Raw genomic sequence first — 21,096 nt, 5'->3', positions numbered from 1 at the left:
CTGGAAACACAGTGTATTGCTGAGATCTTGAATAATACTCTGCATGTTCTCTTAAGACACCGTTATACAAATATATTCAATTGCACTCTGATGCCAACCATATCCAAATCCAGTTGTGAAAAATGTTTATTCTCATTTTTCCCACACGTGGTCTTTTTGCATTGAACTTAACTCATTGTAACTTGTTCATTTTTATTATAAAGAAATAATTTCTACCTCTTCTGTCTTTAATATTTACATGAAGAGATCTTGTCTCACCATGGCCCACAGTGCTTACAGCATTACAGTAGTATTGCTGTTACACTATTATACCTCTTCAGCAATGTTTTTGAGACTCCTTACCACTTGTGCCACCCCTTTTTCGAGATGGGGTTGTGGCCCTCACTGGTCATCCTTGTGAGCACTGGTATCTTATACTTGCCACTGGTTAGTAACACTAGGGGGAGCTGAAGAGAATGTTCAGTGGTCACTAACCGTCAGTGCAGTCATCAGCCGGTAAGTGATTATCATTTCAGCGGGAAAGCTGGTCAGTGACCATACCATCTTGAAGCTGGTCAGTGACCATACAGGGGCATTGGTACTTGTCATAGAAAAACAGAGTAGCGCTCTTCCGGTTGTTCAGGCTAGCATTATCAGGATATAATTTAAACTTTTGTAGACTTTGGTTAAAGTCTACTTTATATGCTACTGTGAAATCTGTCTTCATGTCTGAGCATAGTTTCTTCACATTACATCACACTACAACAGACAATAATTTGTAAATTCGTAATGCCAGTCTGCTATCTGTGTGAAAACAAATACATTTAGAGTCTTACGTTTATGAAGAGTGATATTCAGAAGACGGGCGCGACTAACAAAAAAGTCTGGTTCACTTTATGAAATGGGTGGGGTAAATAGCGCAAGGTGTCAAGAGGCCATTCCCTGGAGATCCGCCTGGTGGGACTAACTAGTGGTTTGTGCACGTGGTCTGGTCTGAAGACTCACCGGTTAAAGCTAAGACTGCTTAGGCCTTTCTCTTTGCATTAACAAGTGCCATCTTCCCTCACATTTTCCACAGCTGGCATCTGCTTACTAAGACCTTTCAAGAGGGATGGGAAGTGAAAACAGGCTCTCTGCTATCCTCCTTGTTAGGAACTAAACTGACCCAAACCATCATAGTGCTATCTCATTTGCCAGATAAAGTTATATCCTTAAAAGGTGACATGAATAAACTGTATGTCATCCGCCAGTTTGTGAGTACCTCAGATGCTGAGTGACATTAGCAGATGTCTAGTAGCTTCTATGGGTGTACCCTCTGAGTCACTGGGTCAGAGTCATTAAGCTTAGTCAGAGGTCTCTCTTGATGGTAGTATAGGTCAAACTCATTTAAAATGCTTGAAGTGTGCTTGCAAAATAAGCAAGAAGCAGCTCAGTATGCTGAAACTTCGCATAAATGTGAAGGATACTTCATTCTGAATTATTAGTTAACATTCATTTTTAAATAAGATCATGATATCACCCACACCTGTGTAACATCCTACGAAGCTCCCTAAATTGTGCTTATATTTAAAATGATATTGACCAAAAAGAAAAGAGAATGGACATTTGTTAATGTCAAACATGGCAAATATATTATGTTATTATAATGCATTTACCTCTGTAGTAGCATGTCTACCCATATAAGGACAAACTCGACCTTGTTAAAATTATTCTTAATCATGTAATGTCATTGAGAAATAAATCTTAATGACCTCTTGTGAGGTTTAATAATTGAAATAGCATTTTAAGCATGTAGCAGCCTTTTACCCATATACATAGGTGAAATATTGCAGCACATTTTCTTGTAACAAAATGGTTTAATTAGTCAGTTCCCACTCACTGATTGTTTTGGAGACATGTCTTTACGTTGACATGATGAGTGTGATAAACGCCCACTATGTCCTTTAGACTTGCAGAATGAAGACCAACACGGGTTGAGAAATATGCCTCTGATTAATTGCAATATGTTTTATTGAGGAACTATATGGCATTAGGGGAAAAACAACACATCTTGGCCTACATTATAGAGTGAGTAAACATCAATTCAGTATTGTTTACTTGGTGTTGCCTTAAACACGTAGTATGAGGTATCTGGAATAAAACTTTAAAACAGAAAAAAAAACGTAGCCTACAAGAAAAAAGAAAAAAAACACTGATGTGTAATTACGGCAGGGGTCCACTTTGAAGGAGTAACCAGTTATCTTCTGAGTGTCGGGCATAATCGTTGTCTCGTCTCACTGAAGCCGTTCTGGCATTTTCCATTCAGGTGGTGTCCGTGCAGGTAAATGCTCCCCGCTGCTTGATCACGGCGGCCAGCTGTGAAGCCCATTATCCAATATTAGCCAGCGCTCCATGTCACCTCACGTCCATGTCACTCGCACTGACCCCCAGCCGATCCATGCACCAGCCAGCCCAGTGATTCATTGGCCAGGTAAGAGGATCCGACAGCAGGCTGGTTCACAATCTCACTTTCTCCACGGCCAGGATGATTGGGGTGTTGATGATGGTCGTGTCTGGGCATAAGGATTCTTTACCAATTATTATCGAAAATCTGCAGCAAAATTCAGCAGTTATATTATTGGTCTTTTTTTTTTTTTGTAAGAAAGAGAGTTTATTAATAAGTACACATTTTATCATTTATTATTTAGTAACTCAAAGTATTGAAATAGCTCAGGTTTTCCTTAAAACATCCCCTGCAGATTGCCTTCTCTGAGATACTCATATAGTTGATAAGCACATTACTGGTAATTTAATCTGAAATTAAAATAATGTACAACTTTGAAATGGTAGGTACCCTCTGTGAACCATGCATGCTGTGAAGACCCCTGTAACAATACAATCTCCTGATCAAGGCTCATTAGTTGTGTGTCTTAAAGATGGTCACAATGTTATTACAATGCAGCCTAATGTTATTCTGACAACATTTATTTCAGACAGATGTCCCCCTTATACAATTATTCTGTGGTGTACAACCATCCAGTGTCACTGACCGGTTTGTGAATATTCGGATGGACTTGGTGTGTACATATTGGAGCATTTCCGCACATGCTAAATAGCAGACAAAAACAACAGGCTTTGCGGATCGAAAATAATCAGTGGATCAACAGGTCTTTTGTGTCGTTTGATCATGGACTCACACAGCATACTCTGATTAACCTCAACAATCATACCACCCAGAGATATCGGAAGCTTTAGTTACTAGTACATACAATTCTTTTAATTGTGCTTATAAGGAGGGGGAAAAAAACAGCATAACACAAAGAAAGTGTGCGCATTTTTAAATAAATAAATAATCTCTATTAGACAAAGACAGGAGAGAAGAATACAATTCCATCTCACTCATAATATCTAAGGCCTTAGGTTTCTAATAGAAATGACAGCAGTATCTCACTTGCATTGTGAATGGAGAAATTAGGCCCAACTGATCTGAAGTCTGTAGAAACAGTTTTTTGTGCAGCTGTAGAAAATGGTGTAATCATTCACTGTAGGAAAGCTCTCGTTAAAAAGCAACCCCTTTTCCTGACCTCAGGGCTATGATCATACAAACTCCTGGAATGTTGTTCATTTCAATGCAATATAATACAATGGCGTGTTTCTGCCACGACATGTGACCCATCTGTAGCTCAAACAGCCTGCAGACCACGACTCCTGAAAGCTCCTCAGATACTCCCTGCATGTGAATGTGTCCATCTCTTCCCAACGCTAAGCCCATATTTGTTATCCCAATGAGAACAACACATTTCACATCACTACTCTCCTCTATGAGGAGACATCATTGACCTGCATGTCCCAGACCCAATTCTCCCTCTAGAGAAACTGACAACCAATAGCTGCTATCTCTCTGGGCAGATCCCGCTGGTTGGCAGGGCTACTTTTTTTTTTTTTTTTTAGGGCTCGTGTCTGATGATTTTGTACGTAATCCAGTAGAAGATGTTAAAAATGAGGAAGGCGAGGGGAAAGGCAGCTCGAGACACTGTGTCAATCCTCTTGGCCCTGTCCACAAACTTCTTCTTAATGATGTCGATATCCCGCTGTGTGGGCGCCACCGGCGCTGCGTTAGGCGTGGCACTTTTCATGGCGTTGCCATCTTTCATCGGCAGGCATGAGCCCATGGTGTACCCCGAAAAGTTTAAACGCCCCTCTTTCATGTCCTCATCCTGGAAAGTCAAGATAAGATAAACATTACTGATCCCATGCGGGGCAATGAAAGACAGAGAGCGAATCGAAGAGAGCTTTCGAGGTTCCATAACATGAAACAAACTACAGTTTCCCATTTCACATCTCAGCCCACAACAGCAATCACTGAGAGGGGAACCATTTTAATTCATGAACAACAGCACACATGGAACACGGAGTCACGCGGGCGGTAGCCATACTTCCCCATAATGAGTTGCCAGCAGCCAAGTCTTTTATTTTCAATTAACTGGTCTCTGTCTCAGGTGCTTGTGGCCCTCACGCAGAGGCTGCGTATTCAAGTTGCTTGATGAGAATTAACTCTGGGCACACAGCTGAATGGTCCTCATTTACTGAGGTAACTAGCAGAGTGCCCTGAGCTAACAGCAGGCATTTAGGCAGCTGTGGCTAGCCTCCCTGCTCACTAGGAGTGTATGGCTGTGCTTGTTCTGATTCTCTATTGTGCACATCACAGCGTGTAGATGTGCCTGTAAAAGCAATGGTGTCACAGTGCATCAAGGGAGAATAGATGTGTCAGAAATTCTCACAATGTGCCCATTTGCATGACTTCAGAGAAATACATAATCATTCAAGTCACAGGCTTGTTGTCGCATAAATCGTGTGTGATGGTGAAGCTAATGCCTCTCTGTAGCAATAATGCTAATCCTTTTAGCTTGCTACGGTTGACTTCCTTCTTGAACAACAACCAATTGAGCACCTGCCAAATCCTCATTTCCCCGACAGGAAGCGGTTCTCACACATATTTTTGGTCTGAGTGACACGTCGAGACAGCTCTTCTCTGAAGTAACTTTCATGCATTTCTACCTTTTTGTGTCTTAAATTTAGAAAGAGACTGGTGCTACCTTGTTTCTTCTCTGTCTTCGCTTCAAGCGCAGGAACTCCTTCTGCTGCCGTGAGACAAAGTTTACTCCAGCGTACTCCAGCAGGGCTGCAAACACGAACAACAGGCACACGGCCATCCAGATATCTATGGCCTTCACATAGGAAACCTGTCAATCAAAAGAAAACAGCTTTAGTTGTCATTGTACATGCAGTGATGGACAGTGGACACTAACAGACAGTGTATTTTTCTGTTCATCGCTTCAGGACATCACGTCAGTTTTTGGTCAGCTAGTACTTTAAATGACCTCCATGGGCCCTAGTTTCATTGGCAGGCAACGAGCAAAGCAACACGCAATGAGCAGAGTCTGTTGCACATGAAATAAAGCTGTCGTGTTGCAGTACTGCACTGAAACATCCATGTTTGCGCTTAAGATCAGCAAAATGATTTAACCAAGCTATTCAATTAGCTTTATTTCATGAGAGGCAGACTTTGCTTGCTGTTTTTCTTGCGTACGTCAATGAAATTAGAGCCCGGTGTCTTGAAACCTCTTCTCTTCTATCTCCTTTTTTTTTTTTAAATAGACACATCAGTCATTTTTAGCATGTGTCTTAAGGTGTAATTATTGTATAATTAATAGTTACAAAATCATGAATTTCATTACAGTACCTGATATAAGCAGGTAAGACGTTTACATTTTAAACTGTAGCTCCTAGCTCTCCAGGAAGACAATTAAAAATTACAAAGTAATTAAAATGCTAATTATGTCACAATTAAATTAAATTATGTCAATCTAAATGTACATTGAATCACTTGAACAACATGTTTTGCTTGAACAACAGTGATCACTTTAGGTCATGGAACAATAACGTTATTTCTGAACATTAACAACCAGAATCTCCCCCGCAGAAAAACATTCTTTGTCATTAATTCCTTTCTGTGATTCTGGCTATTACAAATGAATAATCACAATTAGGAATTCTAGGGATAATGACTGCCTCCAGTTCAAGATGATTATGTTCATATCAGATTAAATGATTACAGGAGTATAAAATATTAGCACATTATGAGTTCAAGGGTACACTAATTAGCTAGCCTTCGCACATGATTCAAAGCCGTAGGTAGCGCTGGTGTTGTGGGCCTTTATCTAACACCCTTTCTGATAAAGGGGAGACAAAGCCTGCAGCTAAGAGCTCCCATCATTTCATCTCACAAAGACAGCTCCGATGTTTCGCTAGGCGACGGATAATTTGCATTGTGAGGAGAAAGAGGGGGTTAGAAAACAGCCGAGACTGTTAAGTATACTTCCTGCATATTGAGCTTTTGTTGTTTGGGCACTTGCACTGTGAGAGGTCTCTCTCTAAATATTTAACAGCGCGCCTCACTTTCATGCCGGCTCGGCACGGTGCTCGTGGTGGGTCATATGCCGTCCAAAGAGGGGGAGGCTTGATTGAGCTCCGCCGCCGGATGACTCACTCTGCATGGGCTCCTGAAGTCTCAAAGATGTGCGGAACAATTTACTCTCCCCGTGAATTTGAGGCCGGCTATGTGTCAGAATAGGTGCTCGTGGCACAAAATAATGAGCTACAATATGTTACCGCATTCATCAACAGTGGATAAACATGAGCTACACCAGGCTTCACAAACATGGACCATATGATAGAATATAAATTGTTATTGAATGAGACTGATTTATATAAAAAGAAAAAATGTGTTTGGGGAATGGTAATCTTGGGTGTACTGCATGGGACAGCCTGTTTCATTATAGAGGAATTAGGTGCTGGTACAGACGCTACGCTGTCCCCTGGTAATATTATGCAGAGCATGTTTGAATTAGAGAAGCTCTGGAAATTATCTTTGCAAAAACAAATTGCATATGAATTGGGTACCGGCACACATGACATGAACGGCATAGAGTGCGGTACATAGGACAAAATAAGGAGCTGCAGATTCATTCACAGCACATTTATTTATAGAGGGAGAGAGAGACAGAGAGAGAGAGAAAGAGAGAGAGAGACAGAAAGAGAGAAAGAAAGAGAGAGAGAGAGAAAGAGAGAGAGAGAGAGAGAATATGAGGCGGGAGTAGTCATCTTACTTTTGGCAGAGAAGCACGTGAGCCTGAACTCTGTGTTGTCATGGTGAGCACGGTGGTGATGCCCAGTGCCACTCTGGCAGGCGCGGCGTCCATGTTGATCCAAAAGGACACCCAAGACAGGATGACAATGAGCAGGCTGGGAATGTACATCTGGATCAGGTAGTAGCCCATCTGTCTCTCCAGATGGAAATTCACCTCAATGCAGGTGAATTTTCCTGGGGGGGGAAACAGAGAGAAAAAGGGCTATGTACGAACTGCTTGAGGTGGATATAAAATAAACTCTGACAATTTTATGATAATACAGAACGATCCATGGCCAGCTATTTGAGTTTAATCCATACAGTATGTATGATGTTCTTTTCCTACAGTTACATGTGTTCTTGGATAATGAATGAATTAGTTGGACTATTAAAAACACAACAGATCTTTTATTGATAAAGACGATCTGTAATCATAAATGAATACTGAGACCTCATGAAGATTGTATCGCCATTTCTTTGCGTGCCTTTTTTTCCTGAAGTGCCCTACTGTGAAGTATTCCTTTCAGCACTCACCTGTGTTATAATGCTTGGTGCAGTATCCCAATTCAAACTTGTCCCTCAACAGGAACTGTGGTAGGGTAAGACCTTCTGCAACCTGCACCGGATTTTTATCCATCCATTCAAATATCAAGTCGTTCATGGTGTAGCCAACTGGAAACCATGGCATAGAACAGTCAGGACAGGCATTACATGGGAGTTTTCTCTAATGGAAAATGACAGGTGTTAAGGAGATGGCACTTACAGCTTTCCAGCTGCATTGTGCATGTCTGCGAATCCATGGGGAAGTTTTTCAGATCCATCGGACAGGACAGAATTAAAGTCAGTCTGCAAAAAAAAAGAAGTTAAGAATTCATTAACTTACAAGCGAGCAATGCAGCCATGAATAGAGACAATGTAACAAGCTATATGACTGACTGTAGAGAGAACCTGCAAATAGATTCCGACTAAATACCTCATTTACAGGGACACGATTGTAATGCTAATCTGACTAGCGTTCCTCTCATGTAGGCTAAGAGTGGTTGCTTATCATTTTCAGATGCATTGAAATGCAACCTGGTAGACAGGGCTGCTCTTCCCTCCAGAGGAGAGAGATCTGTAATGTTCACACATGATCCTCTCAGGCGTGGTGAGCACAAGCCCGTTATTGCCGTCATATTTCCACTCTGTCTCCGAGGGGTCCTCCCACACAGCGCGCAGGGCTACCCTCAGCCAGGGCTTATCACACTTTCATTAGCGCCAGTTATTGTCTGCGAGATGTTGGACTCTGAGGTCCGAGCCGCTCACTCGCAGCTCTTTGATGAACTGAGAGTGCAGCTAACCGCGTCTCATCACCTTTTTTTTTTTTTAAACCCGCCATTTGACAGAGCGCACCTGGGTACACAGCGATGTCTTTAAATCACCCCTGCAGATACACCAGAGATAAAAGTGCTACGGCTATGTCTGAGCCGTCTTCATTCATTCGTGTCCCAGAGAGACTACAGTATAGAATTGAATGTGTGGGCGGTTGGGAATGGAAAGGGAGAGATGGTGGAAATGCGTTTGATTGGATTTAGGCTGTGGCATTCTGGTGACTTATTGAAAATGGGAGTATTTATAAAAAAAACTAGGCCAATTCATTTCAACATTACAAGCACATTAGATTGGGAATGAAATGCATTTTAACATACAGTGTCAGTATAGCTTGGCAGATCTTGAGGCTCTATAGGGGAGCAAAGAAGCGCTGTGAAGGGAGGTAACGCAGAACTGATCACACACCCCAACCATGGAGGATGACAGTTCAGGTCCTGAATGTTACCACACCAATATTATAGAAATCAGACTCACTGTGTGTGTGTGTGTGTGTGTGTGTGTGTGTGTGTGTGTGTGTGTGTGTGTGTGTGTGTGGCACATGAATAATTACTCGGTTCTTGTAAGGGTTCTTGTGGGATTTTGAGTGATTTTTAAGTGTTTTTAACTTTTCAAAGTGATAAATTGGTGTGACTCAGCGATACACAACCGCACACTCCAGACAGACATCCATTAGGAGGCTCATTCTCTGTCTGAAATAATTACCTTGAACATTCTCACAGAATCCATTCCCTGTCATTGGAAAGATGGGCTTTATTTGATGTCCCTATCATCATTAGAAGACGGATGAAATAATGTGTACTAATTGGGAATAATTTTCCTGTTCACAATACACTGCATGTAACTTCATCTTCAGCGTTAAAGGAGAATATCAAAATATATGTCAAGAGTCACTATTTTTTAAACAACCCCATTCGTTTTAGCTTACCCCTAAGAAAAATCAACCCTTTACTAACCTGATACTATAAAGGACAGTTCCATCTTTCCAGATCCTCAGAAGTTTGTTGTCCGTGGTAACATCATGGAAATTGGCGCCCTTCTCGTTAGCAAAGAAGAGGTCAGGCTTCCAGATGGAGTCCAGCATGGAAGGGTCTAGATCCAGGGAGGAGTCAGGATACTCACTGTAGGAGAGTCGTGGGTCATTCCAGTTCTGGCGCAGGAAGATGTTCAGTCTGTAGTCCTGCAGATGAAGTGCCAATAAGAATGATTTCTTCCAAGACCTATAATGTGGCCGATAGGTTTAACTGACCATGTTTTGTTTAATATGAAGATTTTGGTGATCATTTAATTATATATCGATATATATCACCAATTAGTGATATAAGATCAAAATGATCTGCTTCATTTTGTCTGTAATTTATGGAAGGGACAGTCGAAGCAGTTCAAGTCAGGGGTCAAATTTGAGGTAAAACTAAAACTCTCCAGCTCGACAGCTGTTAATGAAGTAAATCATATGATAAGTATATCCTTCTCTAAATGACATAATAACAGTTACAGTTTAAGGATATCGCTGAATAACAAGTAGAGCAAAATATTTTCAAAGAATGTCAACATTCCATTCATAACCAATGGATGTGTGAGGAAAATATTTGTTCCATTTGTTTACATACACCATGGATGCGGTCTTTGATTTGGTGGAAAATACAGGATGTTTGAGTAGAACTATGAGAACATTCTTGTTGCTATCGCCACTGTTGAAGTTCTATTCTTTTCTCTAGACAATGGTGGGTGAATGGCAGATGCACACCACCAGGTATGGTTTACAGTGTGAAATGCAGTTAGTACTGAATCATGCATGTTAGATCACAGCAATACCAGATATGTTCTTCAGCTTAAAGGTGAACTCTGTGCAACGTCTTGAAGCCAGTACATTAGATATGATAATCAGGCCGGTTACAAAAGTTGATATATATATATATATACAGTATAATACTGTATATATACTGTACATCATCACATTTTTTGTTTGTTGGTTTGTTTTCATAACACCAATATATCAATTTAATAACCAAAATATGCCAAACACAGTTTGAAATTGATGGTGCATGACAATTATTGTGTAATAGGATCATGATATTTTACAGAGAAAACCTTTAGAGTAAACATAATTTTTCTGTTATTTTATATAGATACGTTTATTGGCAGTTCCACATTGTGCTGAGCTAGCACTGAACAGCTTTGGGCACTCTATTTCTTGAGTTTATAGCTAATGAATAATCTCACCTAGTCACCTATGAATCTCTTCAGCTTAATTTGTATTTGTTGAAGTCTGGCTGATCACATTCATTCAGTTATATCTCTAATGAAACAGCCAAGCTGAATATAACATTTACATTTGTTTACCCCTTCAGCTATTGGCTACATCCAGATTCGGCACCAATCAATCTGTTTGAATCACAAGCCTACAGCCATCATGCCCTCTGGCACTGGATGCAATTAAAGCGAATCATTCAGTGGCGTTCGGTTTGAATTATTAAAACAAAACCAATTCAACACATGCTCTTACAGCGTACAGGGAATTACAATTTGATTTTGCCTTAAGTACTGTCGGAAAGTTATGCTTTCAAATGGTCTCTTAACGGGCCCTGGTCCTGCCAATAGACTTTCAGGATTGCACTCACTTGTATGAAGTGGGAAGAAAAATTTAAGATTCAAAATACATTTTCTTAAACAAATAGCTTAAAACTGAATCTTTTAGTACACCGAAAAAACAAATGCTGTCTCGTGGCTGATGGAGGAGCAAGGCACGGCCTCTCCCAATTACCCAACTCACCATCGTGGTTTCAGCTATTGACCCAAAGCTGTTGATAAATATGTTGCAGGTAACATTTACTGGGGGACCTGCAGGTTGGACGATAAATCACACATGGGGATCTCTATCAGTGAGACAGATAAGTCGAGACGTCTGTGGACTTACCATAGTGGTCTCCGTGACGGACCCGAAACTGTTGATATAAATATTGCATGTAACATTTACAGGAGGACCTGTGAAATGGGATGAGAATGAGATGACAATATAAAAGTTAAATAGTTTAACAATTGAATAATGGTACAAATTTGTGAAAAGAATTTGTAACAAAAAGTACAAGCTTAACAACAGTATCGTGCAGCTCTACTTGCTCGGGTAAATGAGATATTTGAGAGCAAATAATACCTTCCTGTTGTGATTCCCACAGAGATAAATCAATAACATAATCATGCAATACGTGTTCCACATCACTAGCACAGTGATACATTTCCTTTCATTTGCATAGGCATGGCTCGAGGCAAACGATCCATCACGGGTCGGGGTAATTAGTTCAGTCGGAGGCCAATGGATGACTGGACGGACACAGGCAAGCTGAAGACTTCACACCTGAGTCTCCACTTGGTTGATCACCGTAGTTTGTTAAGTGATGAAGTGTAATAGTCAGCCATCGCATCACCACAATATGCTTAACATAGGCTACACCTTCCACCAAAGGTTCATCAACAGCCAGAGCCTTCAACAGTGACATGGGAGGAGAAGTGAGAGGATATGTTCTAATTTCATTCAGCTTCAAGTTGTTCTAGGGTTGATTTTGAATTCATACTGAGCAAATCACATTTATTTAGTTTCAATAAGTTATTTTCATTCAATCCTGGACGTTAATCCTTTCAATAGAGCTTCAAAGACAATTACCACCTAAAAAATATGGTGAAATCCTACAAATTACTTTTTACGTGCAGATGCAGATTGTTACCCAAAGCTGGTATTTTATATGAACATACGATGGTACGTCTATATTTGGAACTCCTATATCTTAGTCAACCCCATACATCTGGAACATCTGGGCTTTACTCTTAAAGTAAACTAAAGATCTTCATCCCTGGAACATATAGAAGAAGAATTTAAATCTGAATGTTCAATCAGGCTAGACTTATATGGACTCAAGGCTGAGCAAATGACACAGTTCTCCCCAACGCCACTGCAAAGCTCCTAAGTACTGTACAGGACAGTCTTTTGAATGTCACTCTGCTCTGTTCTCAGTGGGGGGGGGCCATAATTGCGCAAGCGGAGGGAAGACAAGGCCTTAAAGCTGGGTATGCTTCTTGTAAGCAGTGCTAAATCCTTTCTTACTTCGTCTAATCAGTTTCCTGTGAAGTGTGATGTTCAAGTCTGCGGAGACCATTTTCAGCGATTAAAAGCAGCTGCAATCCTGGCAGTGTGTGATGTGTACTTGTGAGTTGACTGCTTCTCTACTCACTCTTATCAATATTGAATGGGACTTGGTATTAATGTTCGCCGTAGTTGGGAAGAAAAGGCCACTCAACAGCAGTGGCAGTGAAAATGTTGTCCATATGAGAAACTAGGCGGATTAATGTAGGTCAGAACTGTAGTGTTGTAGGGGATGAATGGTTGAATGAATGGTTGAATGAGCGCCATGTTAGGAGGAAAAAAGCGAAAGGTAACTTAAGAAACTCAAGGAGCCGAAAAAAAATGTGGCAGTGTTCAGTCTCTCTCTCTCTCTGTCTCTCTCTCACTCTCTCTCCCTTGAATTTGTGATCCATTCCCGTTAGTAATGGCCTATTATATTTGTAAGAGTGTATGCATGATGTTACTACACTGACATGCCATATGTGCCATTAAATTGGCAGCTCAGTATTTGGTCGCTGGTGAATATCCCCAGCAGGGCAGGTCTGTCGTCGGGGGGGGGTGGCGGGGGTCAAAAGGTACAGATGGTACAGCTCAAGACCTAGCCCATTGAAAGGGCTATGATGAAATAGGGTGCGGGAGAGGGGGCTGTTTTGCCGGGCCCAAACAGAACATGTGTTGTGTGTGCGTTATGGCCAGTCAGCTATCTGTGGGCAAGAGTGGGCGGGTGGATGTGGTCCTTGGAGATCATCTTGTCCCTGATGCCCGAGCAACACACACACACACACACACACACACACACACACACACACACACACACACACACACACACACACAGCAGTCCTGCACCAGGGACAATGTGTAGGCAACCACCCTTCTGACAGAAACGTACACTCAAGCAGTTAATATAATCCATTAGTTTCTTATCACTTAACAGTGTCACACCCAACTCTTCCATGCCTCTTCTGCTGATAAAAATAGCATATGCGTTTTCATCTCGCACTTATTCAGAATGCCAGCCAGCATGAAAAAAAGAGACTTGGGTCCTTTCAACTAGGCTTTCTTTCAGGAACTCTGTCTGCATGTGTGTGTCCCCCTCTACAGCATGAGTAACGGGAGCTGTGGTCTAGCAGAGCCAGACACAGTACTGGACACAGTTGTTGACCAGTGTGTGTCAGTGTGTTTGCTGTGCTGGACACAGTTGTTGACCAGTGTGTCAGTGTGTTTGCTGTGCTGGACACAGTTGTTGACCAGTCTGTCAGTGTGTTTGCTGTGCTCTATTTGTGGGCCTTGCTCTGTTGGAGTTCGCCATCTCCGTGCTCATTTGACCCACAGTCTCCTGGCGATATGACAGAGGTCAAGTGCCAGTTTCTGCCTCACAGTCAGCTCTCAACTTGGTCATGCTGATTCTCTCTCTTTCTCTCTCTCTGTCTCTCTCTCTCTCTCTTTCTCTCTCTCTGTCCATCTCTCTCCCCCCCCTCTCTCTCTCTCTCTCTCTCTTTCTCTCTCTCTGTCTCTGTCTGTCCATCTCTCTCTCCCCCTCTCTCTCTCTCTCTCTCTCTCTCTCTCTCTCTCTCTATCTCTCTCCCTCTCTCTCTCTCTCTCTCTCTCTCTCTCATATGCCTGAATTGAAACAGACCAGAAGCCTGAAACTGCAGTCTGAAGTCTGAAGCCTCCCAGCCTGCATGCAGTCTGTGCACGGAGCATTCTTTGTGCCTTTAGTGTTCCTGTGCCTTGACAGGAGTGTAAAGCATGGCATATTTTCTAGTGAATTATTAAATGTCAGTGTTGATGTGCAGTCAGCCTATTTTGTGCAGATAGAATGTAGAGAAGAGCTCACATACAGAGAGGTTGGGGCACGATTAAGATGTTGGTAACGTTAGATTTAATCAATGAGTGGCTGAAGGCAGTAAGTGGACAATTAATCTTTTTGCCGCTCAATAACACATTCACACATTTACAAGGCATGCCTAGTCTCCTACTATGAAAGAAAGAGAGGTGAAATTGATCTGATAGATTCTCCCAGGTGTGTTTTTTTTTCAGGTGGTCCGCCAGTGTAATTATCCTAAGGCTGTGACAATTCAGCATACCTTTAAAATTGGGTCTGATCCTAGCATCGTACCCTGAGGTTCTACCCATCAGTTTGTCCAGGAAGTCAGATGGAGACATCACCTTAGTTGAGCTTCTTCCTGGTGATCTGGAGTCATACTCCTTTGCATCTGTCATCCTGCGAAAAGGAAGCAGAGAAGATGGACCGAGCCCCGGTTACCACATTGTGTTAACATAAGATAATTTGCCTTTAATATCAGACAATCAAATTAGTACAGTGGACAGCCAGAAGTTTGACTGTGGCTAATAAATACTCGGCACTTGCTCTCATTCTCTTTCCCCCTCCCTCTCACACACAATATATTGCATGTTATTGCCTTGACAACGCCCACATTGATGTTCACTGTGTCGCGATTACTCGGGCCATACGCGCGACAAGCTTAAAAGCATAAGCTGACGTCTTTATCTTAGGCTACACTTTGCCTTTATTAACTTATACAGCAAAGAATTGACACTCTAGTCTGAAATGTCCCTCTACTTTTCACTTGAATTGTGTAGTGGTTCAGCAGATGTCATTTCTCATCAACAGCACAGGTTATAATTGGGGTAAGTTGGTGGTGGCGACACGAATGAAAAATATTCTTCACTGCCTTTTGAAGAATGCGTGACACCAATGTCATTTTAGCGACCCAACCTCGCCACATTAGTGACACTGGGTGCAAAATGAAGCAAAAATGTACGTGACAGAAAACCAGCAACGTATTTTCACTAAAGGCAAAGAAGTTTAGTTTTGGAATGACTGGACAGGGTTTTCTCGGGCGCCATGTGATGTTTTCATAGCCATGCGCTTAATAGGTTGACATGTCCTTTGGTGTTCTTAAAATATGTGTTCAGAAACGTATAGACTTTAATATAACACACGAAACTGAAAGAAAGCCACAGATGATCTGTCCATTCAACAATACAACGAACACCTCTGATAACTTTTCCAAGAACATCTTTTGAACTAAACATTATGTCCCTTTGTGGTGTTCAACCATACGTACCTGTAGTTGACCATCCCAATTAAAGATGCGATTAAGACCGTAAAGATATTTGTAAAAAGGCGACTCATTCCTCTTGATGTAGATGTTTAATCACTTCTTTATTTCTTCCATGTGGAAAGGATGGCAAAACCTGCGATAGCTTTTTTTCTCACCAAAGCGCAAGATGTTTTTGTGGAGAAGAGAAAATAGATGAGAGGTATTCCAATCCGTGGAAACATGGTTTAATTTGGTGGAACAAAGATTCCCCGACACAGTTGAACTGTGGGCGATGAATGCAAAAACATCTGGTGACTTCTGGTGCTACCAAATATAAATTCTATCCAGAACGCGTAGTTGCAAGGTGACGAAAGTAACCGGTACAATTCTAGTAGGCGTAAAATCGTTCACCTGTGTTTTTCGCCGCCTGGGAATGCATATTCGTGACGGCAGTGTACAAAAGACTTCCAGTAAAATAAATTCTTTCCGTGAACTGGGTTCTCTCTCGTTGGAGCATAAGATGCGCTCGGTTCGGATTCAGCACTCAGGGAGCGGCGGGCAATAGAATGGTTCGACTTGCCCAAATGCGTAGGAAACGTCATGCACGATGTAGGCGGGACGTAAAGCTAACCATTGGTGTCAAATCTTACGCTGGCACAGGCAAGGCGAATCTTTCTAATACCGTTCTTTGGAGAGCTCCAGCTTCCCATGCGCGCAAGCGCAACCGTCCCAAAGTGGAGGACGTGAGTAGATTCTCAATATGAAAAATTAACGACCAACAACTGAAATTCGAAATAAGTTTTAGTAAGTCTTGCAATTATCTTCTTCGCCACAATACACCCAAACATGTTTTACTTTTTGTTTGTCTCTTTGTATTGTTGCATTGTCTGACGCATAAGTAGGCCAAGCTCCAGTTTTCCAAAGCCCTTGAATAGGCCTGTGGTCACTCTTTACGCACCAGCAAAAAAGGCTAAAATACTTTAGAGAATATGGTTTTATCATTTCAAGTTTAGTATTTATACCTCTATACATCACTGCTGACCAACCAGTATACATTTAACCACCAGTTGTGGGCGATGCAACTGTTAGAGTGTAGTTGTGGGTGCGTAAACAGTTAGAATGGTCACAGAAAGCTTTTATTCTTCAGAAAACACAAAATAAACGTTGTGAAGAAATGTAATGCACTGTTACATAGCCTCATTCATGTGCAGCTGTGAAATCAATCACAGTAATTACATATTTGGTTCATTTGGAGAAAAAAAAAACGGCTCCAATATCGATGCATATGATAAGTGCAAAGTGCCATCGTGAGAAATAGCTATGAATTAAAAAACGATAATTGGCTGTTTCGGCATGCTATTTAATATCGAGGTTATGAGTTACTGTGCTCATGTCTGGTTTTAAGTCTGCTCTATAGGGAACGATGTTAAATTCCTTGTGCTATTGGTTGGGGACTTCCCGGAGCTGTCAAACCTCTCGCTATCACACGCAATTACTCATACCAACAACCTAGCCTAAGTATAACAACACAACAGGGTGCACTACAACCGTCATATCGATACGTAATAACACCTAACCACTACAACGAGGACGACAAAGATGCCTTCGTGAGCATTTCACCGGGGTGGACAATGTCAGCTTTTGTTTAATTAGGCACCACGCCACTTTCAGATGGCTCAGTGATGGTGGCTGGCGTCCCACACTCACCCCCACCCCTCTCCATACTCACAATGTGTTTGGACTCATGACAATACCAGAGACAACAACAGATTCACCTCAAGATACACCTCGAGCATTACCGAGAGACTTTCCCCACAACATCCGTGACCTGCAGTCCAACCATATATAATATAAACATAAAAATGAGAAATGTGTCTTCTGGATATGACTAGTGAAAACGAAGGCACACCGGCATGGCTTTGGGAATGCATTTGGCACCCCAGTTGCCCTGGAAACGGTCTTCCTGAGCACATGATTGGAAATACTGAAAGGTTGCAGTGCTGATGCAAGATCAGGGATGCTGACAGCCATGGATGTCGTTACCAGTCCACCGCCATCAAATTCATTCTAAACCCAAACAGCCCAACGGCTCAACCCAAATGCTATCGACTGATAATTCCCATATCATTTATATGATACTGATATAAACTAGAAATGGAAATGTTTTACAATTTCAAGACAGATATTTTTTTCTTGTGAGTAGGTAGGATTTTGACCATAAAAGGGTCCTCATTCCATGTTTGATATTATATAAACTTACCTTAACCACATGAAGTGTGGACTGAATTTATTGTGGGACCTGTTTCATGTTTAAAGGGTAGCCTAGTGTTTTTGTTAAAAGGGTTTAAGTTAAAAGACAATTTAAAATCTTAATTACCTCCCTCATCTTAAGTTGACAGGTGTCACATGTGTGTTGGAAATCATTTTTCACACCTTCATAAAGTCACCTGCAGAGTGTGTGTGAACCATTCTCTCAAGTCAGTAACAAAGAAATATCCCTTCTCATTAAACACATAACCACCTTCTGGTAAAACTGTGTGATGAGGCTGTTGATAGAGATTATTTCCAAACACTGTTAATGACTTAAGAATATAATAATCAAGTGACTTGTATTAATATATTCCTTGTATGAATTATGTGCTTATGAAAGCAGGAGCATGGCTTTTCTCTCTGTGTGTGTAACTAGAATATTAGGTGCCACTAAGTCTGCATATGAACAAGAGCATGTTTAGACCAGAGGAGATAAGAAAGGAACTGTGCTTCTTCCGACCTTGTGCAAAACTGCCATCCTTGCAAGACAGGGAGCCTCGGACGTGAGAAATCTACCACGTGATCATCCCTGCTCAAAGCTAAACTTCTGACTATATAAACTTGGTGCGAAGAGTTTATCATTGCTTCACTGTCAGCCTCGGCTGGGAGGGGAGCCCAATTGCAATTGTTGTTGTTTGTCTGTCTAATAAATGTACTTTCATGCAGCTCCGGAGTCCTGAACTAACTAGGGTGAATTTTTCACCTATCATAATTGGGGGCTCGTCCGGGATTCCAACAACCTCTTCGACTCTCCTTGCTGGGCTAATCATCAGGACCTGAACCGTATGGAGGAGTACGAGACTCCAAATTGAATTGGATGGAGGCCAGGGCCTGCCAGCGAGGAGAGCCGAGAGTGAAGGAATTGAATTTGACTATAGGGGGTGGACTCCGACTGTTTGTGAGTATATTGGTTGTTTTATTGTAAGTGTACGCTTGTATGTGGTTCTTGGTTGTTTCGGTTTTGCGTACACTTGTCTTCAAGTGGGGTCGACACTAACTTTTTGCATGTTTGCTGCGGGGTGGATAGGGGAACAAAATTGATAGGACTTTCCTGTATGCCCCGTGTGTTGAACGAATTGCTAGAGTTAGAGAGACTTCTGTTATAGTTTTCATGTTAGAGCGCTCAAGGCATATGTTGGTATATTCCTGTTCACCTCGAAAAGGGTAGTGTTTGTTTTTTGAACGACTAAAGGGTATACGCATGAAAAGCCTGTTGCCGTGAAGGGCTAGCGCGCGCTATATGAGATATAAGCACTGTTCACCTCCTTCGCCTGGTGGTTGGAAGGAAGGGTATCGTTCGTTTTGGAAACGATAAAGGTTATATATAAGAGCGCTGTACACCTCCTCTGCCTGAGGGTTGGGAGGAAGGTGTCATCTGAAGTTGAAAACTTTCTAGGCCTATTTTCTCCGGATATTTCTGTATACATTCCTGTTCGCCTTTGATGAAGGGAACACACTTTTCACCTTCTGTTTTCCTGTTGGGGTCCCCTGGAAGGACTGAGTGCATTGTTAAAAAAGAAAAAAAGGGCTATAGAGAAGGATATAGTCTGAAACGTATAGAGACATACCTGTCTAGCCGGATTTTAACAATAAGAGAAAATAGGAAACAAAGGATCTAAAAATGATGACATATCCCAGTTAGAAGGGGACATGAAACATATGGCAATACAAGGAAATGCTGACTGTGTAATGCACAGACATATGTGGAAACAAGATTTTGAATTTTAAGAGATAAAGAAAAAGAGTCAGAGATACTCTAATATACTAATACTTGTGTGTTATTTTTCTTTGGGGTTGAGACAAACTTTTGACAATGGGTAAAACCAGATAAATATAGTAATAATTTATGTAATTAAAGATTTCTCATTACTGAGATGCCTTGACCCGGAACCAGTAGGGGACTGATCACCCCAGGGAAATTCCCTGGCCTCAACCTCCTCAAAAAAAAAACGAGTGAGATGGAGGACCTCTGGTCGGGCTCGGGTTGACTCAGCATTGCGATCTCAAGAACAAACTATGAGTCTGAAAATAGAAACATAACTAACCCTAATGTGAAGAATAAACTAAAGGTAATTTAAAAGGTTTCAAGATCAGTTAGAGGTATTAAGAGAAATACACAAACTGACTTACAAATGGAAAAAAGTGCAAGATATACATGATAATGGCAATAAGAAGTAGTTTAAAATGTCTACAACAAAAACAAAAATGTAAACACAGATTTTAAAATGTATTGCATTATTGGTTGGGCCAAACAGAGAAAAGCTTACGTTAATGGTGGCAAGAAAGCTAATGATTTTTGTTTTGGTTTATTTTGGCAAGAGGGCCAATGCTTTTTGTTTTGTTTTGTTTTGTTTTGTGTGACTTTGATGCCTGCAGAGCAGTAACCAGAGAATAACATGCACAGAACAGAAAAAGAATGAGACATTTAAAAGCAGTCATACACATAACCCATTACTTTTGAAGAGTCTGAAACGGGACAGATATTAAAAATGCAGATTATGTTTAAAAAACATGCTCTATAAACTTATTAGGAAGAGATATGATGTGGGATGGGCATTAAAATTGTTCCAACAATACATGGGTTTTAGAATAAATTAAATAATGTTGTCCCAAAATGTTATGTATAGAATATACACTGTTTAGGCCAAACGATTTAAAGAGAAATTTAAGCCTGTGACACTAACTATATTAACTTAGATTGATGCATTGGACTAACACAGGATGGGTGGGGGCTGAGTGCTGGCTCAAAAGACTATATTCTCACAAGCCATGAGCTCAAACTTAGCTACAGTTCGAGAGACAGTCAATTGTTGTTGAACATCTTGAGCTGTTCTCCAGATAAGAAGATTTTAGCAGAAACAAGGCCACAAAATTAGCAGCTGTGGTTCACTAAAGTAAAGCTATCTTTTAAAAAGCACCTTTGCCAGACACAAAGAAATAAATTATACATTTTCTGGAAATAACTTAATTATGTAGATAATGGAATCCTAACCATGCGTTAGAAACACAAATGTTGCAGAGTTTACTTTATTCTCAGACCATGTCAGCTGGAGATATTATTAAAAAGCCTGAAGCGGGAAGGCAAG

The 21,096-nt window shown here is 41.2% G+C and overlaps 1 protein-coding gene across 1 annotated transcript; it reads right to left on the bottom strand.

Annotated features, from left to right (window-relative positions):
- Window positions 1-3,905: 3,905 nt before the first annotated feature.
- On the bottom strand, window positions 3,906-15,792 carry glra2 (glycine receptor, alpha 2; the record flags this gene model as incomplete). The annotated part of the gene is made up of 9 exons (XM_080839632.1): window positions 3,906-4,175; window positions 5,055-5,201; window positions 7,128-7,342; window positions 7,682-7,819; window positions 7,911-7,993; window positions 9,472-9,695; window positions 11,289-11,356; window positions 14,720-14,856; window positions 15,725-15,792. The coding sequence occupies 9 exons, from the start codon at window positions 15,790-15,792 to the stop codon at window positions 3,906-3,908; spliced, it is 1,350 nt and encodes a 449-aa protein (XP_080695758.1).
- Window positions 15,793-21,096: the final 5,304 nt, after the last annotated feature.

The sequence above is a fragment of the Sprattus sprattus genome, assembly GCF_963457725.1.
Source record: "Sprattus sprattus genome assembly, chromosome: 5".
Classification (NCBI taxonomy): domain Eukaryota; kingdom Metazoa; phylum Chordata; class Actinopteri; order Clupeiformes; family Clupeidae; genus Sprattus; species Sprattus sprattus.
This window is presented reverse-complemented; position numbering and strand designations above follow the sequence as displayed.